Raw genomic sequence first — 6,191 nt, 5'->3', positions numbered from 1 at the left:
CATTTATGATCCTCCAAAGTTTCAAACGCTCTTTGTTGAGGGAGGAACCGGAATTCACTATGACTACTGGAGTGACGACTTCAAGAATGAGGAAGATTTGCTCATAGTTCAGTTGACTATCGCCCCTTGATGGACAGCAATGCCAACATCAAGAAGATCCGCAGTGCTTTGGACAAGCCAGGCGAGTCCTCAAAGAAAGAAGCCAAAGAGACAGTAACGGAGAAATTGCAGCCCATCATAACAGCTTCAGTATGCTATGAATCTGGAACTAGGAATTGACCTTTTCTGCCCCGTCCATAAGGACCTACACGAAATCGTTCAGAATCTTCTCAACCCCGCCTATAAGGCGATTCTGAAGGCACATTTGTTCAACAGAAGCAGTAGTCAGTATTTTGGCTGAATCACAAACACGCTTCGGCCTCGGCTGCGTTACGTTGGCCTTGCTTTGACATTGCTTTGAATGACATTTCTATTATTTCATCCTTCTAAAAAGCAAATATTTTGTTTGTTGACATTTTTGTACAGCTGTTGAGTTGTCAGACAAAGCAAATATTCAGATAGTTGAACTAGAGCTTCCGTTTGGAGTCACAATACGTTACATTACGTTATTTTCCTTGCGATTGTCAAACGGAACGTGAGATCGAAGCTCCATTGTGATAGCATGCATTGAATTCCTATGGCTGAACTCGTAAACGTCAGGCGAAGCCGAAGCTGAAGCTTGTTTGTGTTTCAGCCATTTTGAATTGAATTTGCTGTGAAAGAAGAAGAAAATGTTTTAAGTAAAATTAATTTTTATTGTTACAATTTTGTTTGTTGTTGATTCTATGATATATTTTCTAGACAATTGGCTTTTTCTTGTTGGTTTATGTCGTGAGCCCATTCATTCCACCCGTACCCAGAATTTCAGTTGAAACTCTTTTTCTAGATAAGATAGTGTTACGTTAAAATTTGAATTGATTTGAGAAGAACAAAACTGTGGGTACAAATTTTTCCATCAATACAAAATTTGACAGCCGGTGCTAAGCAAATTTAAATAAAAACTTGTAAATGTTCGGTTTGAACGATTTTCGGATTTTCGAAAACTTTTTGCCGAAAACCCGGGTTTTGGGTTTGGTGTGAAAAGTCTAGTAGAAATACAAATTGGTTCCTATGCTTTTCAAACCAATATGTTATGAAATATTGTCAATCCAATTCACTGCTCTAATGTGTTTACTGCTTTATATTCTTCCCAGCGGGTTTTTCTTATCCGCTGTACATATTTATTAATTCACAGCTGATGCAACTGTTAAGTTTGACGTTTGATTGGACCGTTCACCCCTACGATGCTGTTGCTTGTAAATCAAAACTGTTCCCGTTGTTATTATTGTTTTGGTTTCGTCGAATTTGAGGTTAGGTTATAAAGTCTATCGTAATTTTGTATAAATTCGCTTCCCAAATTAAATGAAATACAATTTTAAAGTGGAATTTAAATGTATGGATTAATTGAACACATACATAAGTTACTCAAAATATATGTAATAGTTTTCGTTTAAGAATTAAAGTATCAAAGTTTTATTTAATAAGTTATCAACAAAATTAAGCAGCAAGTCTCCTCCCAAGTAAACTGAAAAGACTCACTCTCACAATGTATTCCGCCGACACTTCCACTTTAAATAATTCCGACAAGGATACAAATGTTTTTCTTAAATGTCTATCGAAATATTATGAAAACGAATTCGAAGAAAATGGTTCAAATTATCGTAAAGTTGTACTTCGTGATGCCATAGTCAAGGCTTATAACAAGAAGTTCAAAACAAAATTAAAACCAATTGAACTGCTGGAGCAGTTGAAGATGAATGAAAAATCTTATCAGCCATACGAATGGCAGAAGTTGTTTTTGGACGTATTCAATGAAGGACTCGATGAACCCCTCAAAGATTATAAACGTAAGATTTTCTACACAGTTTTAGTAAACTTAAGTTAATTTATTTATTTTATCATACAGAAAATCAACAATATTCGAATGTAATAAAACTACCTGAAATTGCAAACAATGCCGAAAAGAAATCTGGAGGAGTTGCTGCAAAAAGCTCGTCTAGCGGAGTGGCTTCAATTGAATGCAAACCAGATCTCCCAATAGCTGCCCAAGAAATTGACTACAAGTCTATGTCAGTTTACGAACTGAAACGAGCACTTTTGGTTTCAAAACTAGAAATGCTGGAAGCCCAGGAGGCTTTGAAGAGAACCAAGGAAGAAATAAGATTGAACGAGGAAGAACATTTAAAGCGAAACGAAGCTAAGCCATGAGTTTTTTTTTCATTTCTCTTTTATTTATTTTTATAAAATAGTTACCTATCTTTTAAGTTTATGTAAAAATAAATGTTATTGCTTAACTTTTATTTTCTTACAATAGATGGGTACAAGTTTTTGTATGGACTTAACCCAATGAAATGTAATTTTAAGTTTCTATTTTTATAAAGTTTGTGTTCCTACGTCTGAATATAATATAAAATCATAAACACAAATAATCCTTTTTGCTTTTTGGCTACATATTTTTGGTGTGACATATTTTTCTCAAAGCAAAATGTTCGTAGTTATGTTTTTACTTATATTTGGCTAATAACAATTGTGTCGGAGTCTTAAAATCACTGTTCGGGCTTATCACTCACGACTTTAGAGGAGATAACTTTCTAAAGAAGCTCAGAAATGATAGTCTGTTGCAATTGTAGCTAAAGGGCTTGGAAGTTTTTATTGTTACTTAATTTCTACAAATAGAACTGGTAATAAGGTTTTTTTCCTGGCATTCCAATTGCACTTTTCAAAAGCGTTTTCAAGGCCTTAATTTAAATCCTTGTGAAATGTTTAAGTACTAAAATAAATGTCAACATTGATAAGGATCGTTGTTTACGTTGAGATCTTAAAGAATACGATCGATTTCAGGTTTTGTAGATATGAACTGTTGGAAGTTGTATATTGTATGACAATTAGGGTAAGCATATATCTTTAAAAGTCTATTCTGAAAATGTTAATAATTCATGCCTATTAACGATGTCGTCTCGTTGTTTCGACAACTCTCGTTTTCTCTGTCGTGTCATTTTTTAAGTGGCATTCCAAAAGTTCTTCGATGCGACGTATTTTTTGTAGGTTTTTTAACGATGCGAAAGTAAAATGTTAAAATGAAATTAAAGTCTAAATAAGAAATCATTGTCCAATGTTTAACAAATGCTGCTTTGTTTAATTATTGGTAAATAAATAAGTTATTAAAATGATAAGTGTAGAAATGTATTACAACACGAGTAGCGATAGTGATGATGATGAATAAGGTGCTTGATTTGCTTGATTTAAAGTGAGTTCACTTTTAGTATTAAATTTAAGTGAAACTTTTGTACCATTTAAGATATTCAAGCAGTACTTAAGATTGTCCAAAGAAGCATTTAGGTATGTGTTGGATGAAATAAAAAACAAGGTACCGATACGCCAACGTTCATCATGGATTCCAATATTATTGAGGCTCGCAGTCACCTTAAGAATTCTATCGGAGGGAAGTTTCCAATACGGCGCTGGAAACGATTTCAATTTGGAAGTAACTCAACTAACAATTAGCAAAATTTGTAAAGAAATCATAAACGTCATGGAAGTTCATATTTGCCCCAAATGGATTCGATTTCAAATGATAGATGCAGAAAAATCTGAAGCTAAGCTTTGCTTCTTAAGACAGGATTTCCTGGCGTTTTTGTATGTGTAGATGACACACACATACAAATTTTCACTCTCAAAAAAGAAGACCAACAATACCACTGTTTGTATTTAAGCAAATTTGCTACAGCATCTTCCAGCGGAGATAAAATTTGCAATTGGTTTGGATCTCCTCCAGTTGCTTTTATTTCTTTTGAATTGTTTATTATTTTCTTCTTCACTTTGAATTCGAAGCCGGCCCAAACCTGATTAAAGCAAACATTCAAATATTTTTTACGTTAATTAAATAAGCGATTCAGAGCTTTTGCCAACCATCTCCATCTCTTACTGGAGGACCCTTGCTGTTCAGCTATGGAATTCCATTCCCTGCTGCTATATCAGTTTTGTTGATTCCCTTCAAAATATTTTGTATGTTAATGAAATAAGCGATTCAGACCTTTTGCCAACCATCTCCATCTCTTACTGGAGGACCCTTGCTGTTCAGCTATGGAATTCCATTCCCTGCTGCTATATCAGTTTTGTTGATTCCCTTCAAAATGAATGAAAGCGTTCAACACACTTGACGTTTACACACGCCAACAAAACGAGTGACAAAAGTTGAAAACGACTCATGAAATGGAGATGTATCGTGTCGTATGTTTTGCTGTCGCTTACGACATCGGTAATAGGGGTGATTGTTTAATATTTTTACTGTTTGATCATAGGGAACTAAATTTGTACAAGTTCCTTACATAGACACACCATTCCATACAAGGCCATTCACTCCTTTTCCCCGTACAAGCCCCTGGTCTAGACGGAATCTTCCCTATCGTCTTTTTAAAATATCTTCCCTATAATGCTTCAGAAGAGCATAAACCTTATCATCCCACACTTAGCTAGCATTTTCAATAATAGCCTTAAATGGGGTTATGTTCGCTTATCGTGACGTGAGGTAGAGGTAGTTTTCATCCCTAAGGCTTTGGAAAAGCTAATTGGTTTACACATCCGAAGCACCCTGAAACCGGACTGTATATCGGAATTTCAACATGCCTACATTAAAGGAAAAAGGGTTGAAACATCATTGCGTAGTGTTGTCAGCGTCATAGAAAAATCACTGAATGACAAGGAATACACCCTTGCAACGTTCTTGGATATTGAGGGAGCCTTCAGTAACGTGAAGAACGAAACAGTGAAGCAAGCCTTGAACGACCACAAAGTCGAAAAGGCAATAACACAGTGAATCATGTGTATGCTCAGAAAGAGACAAATTAACTCTGAGCTAGCGGCAGAAAGGGTGAGAGTAACCACATTAAGGGGCAGGGTGGAGTTCTCTCACCGCTACTTTGCGTTCTTGTCATGAACAGCTTACTCTCTAAAATGAAACCAAGTGGAGTAAGGATAATAGCCTACGCTGATGATCTTGCATTACTAGCGACTACCCAGTATCAGTGGACATTCCGAATACGCCTTCTCGCTAGTATAAGCAAATGGACTTGGAACTGTGGGCTGACAGTCAATGCAGCTAGAACAGAACTAGTGCTTTTTACTAACAGGCGCAAACTACCTTCAATTGAAGGCTGCCCTCTTAAAATCTATGATCATGCAAAGTATCTCGATGTGATCTTAGATAAAAAAAACTAAATTGTGGGTTGAACACCAAAGATGGATTCAAAAAGGCATCGATTGCCTTTTACTCCTACAATAGAATTTTCGGAAAAACCTGGGGACCAAACCCTAAAATTCAATGACTTGCGTGCACTGGCATTACGGGAGCAATGAGATCCACTCCAACTGCGGGACTGGAAGTTATACTCAATGTAATTCCCCTAGACCTCCCTTTTCAAGAATCTGCTGCCAAAAGTGCCCTGAGACATAGTCAAACTAAAGTCTGGATAAACAGTTCCATAGGACACGCCCAGATAATTCATAAAGTTATGGGTCATAGTCCTACAACAAAACCATTCCAGGCTGCCATCCCAAGCAGAGAGGAATGGATAGTAATATACCATACTCCAGTGAGTCGTCAAAAGCTATCTATACTGATGGCTCTAAAATGAACACTGGTGTAGGGGCAGGCTTCTGTTCTAAAGCTCTCAAGTTAACCGTCTCGCTTAGGCTTCCAAACTACAGTAGCGTCTTCCAAGCGGCAATAAAAGCGATTAATGCAACTGAGGTAAAATCAAAGCTTGTTTCAAGCTGCCACGAAAAGCTTAAGGTTCTTGGCGCACAGCACAACATTATACTCTGTTGGGTCCCAGGCCACAGCGATATACTAGGCAACGAGAAAGCCGATGAATAAGCAAGATTAGGGTCAATGCTTGACGTAAGCCAAGCTCATTAAAACATGAAATCTCAAAAAGAATAACTATCAAGGCCGATGAAATGTGGAACCTTCTTGACACCTGCGGTACTATAAGAAAGATCTGGCCCTGTTTTAACAAACAAGGAATGGAAAGAAATATGCAGCTACCCAAGGGTTCACTTCGATCTCTTGTAAGCATAATCACCGGACATAATCTGTTAGGTTATCATATGAA

At 36.7% G+C, this 6,191-nt stretch overlaps 1 protein-coding gene across 1 annotated transcript; it reads left to right on the top strand.

Annotated features, from left to right (window-relative positions):
• The first annotated feature begins 1,302 nt into the window (after positions 1-1,302).
• On the top strand, positions 1,303-2,481 carry LOC129951121 (uncharacterized). The gene is made up of 2 exons (XM_056063133.1): positions 1,303-1,925; positions 1,985-2,481. Exons 1-2 carry the CDS (start codon positions 1,625-1,627, stop codon positions 2,284-2,286), a joined length of 603 nt encoding a protein of 200 aa, XP_055919108.1. The 5' UTR covers positions 1,303-1,624; the 3' UTR covers positions 2,287-2,481.
• The last annotated feature ends 3,710 nt before the right edge of the window (positions 2,482-6,191 follow it).

The sequence above is a fragment of the Eupeodes corollae genome, chromosome 3, assembly GCF_945859685.1.
Source record: "Eupeodes corollae chromosome 3, idEupCoro1.1, whole genome shotgun sequence".
In the NCBI taxonomy this organism is placed as follows: Eukaryota; Metazoa; Arthropoda; class Insecta; order Diptera; family Syrphidae; genus Eupeodes; species Eupeodes corollae.
The sequence above is the reverse complement of the archived record's forward strand: the minus strand, read 5'-3'. Positions and strand labels throughout refer to the sequence as shown.

What these genes read in the sequence shown, in the direction of transcription:
- LOC129951121 (XM_056063133.1), top strand. Translation starts at nt 1,625, where the DNA reads ATGTATTCCGCCGACACTTCCACTTTAAATAATTCCGACAAGGATACA. An exon ending in ACCCCTCAAAGATTATAAAC is followed by an intron (nt 1,926 to 1,984) that starts GTAAGATTTTCT and finishes TTTATCATACAG; the next exon opens with AAAATCAACAATATTCGAAT.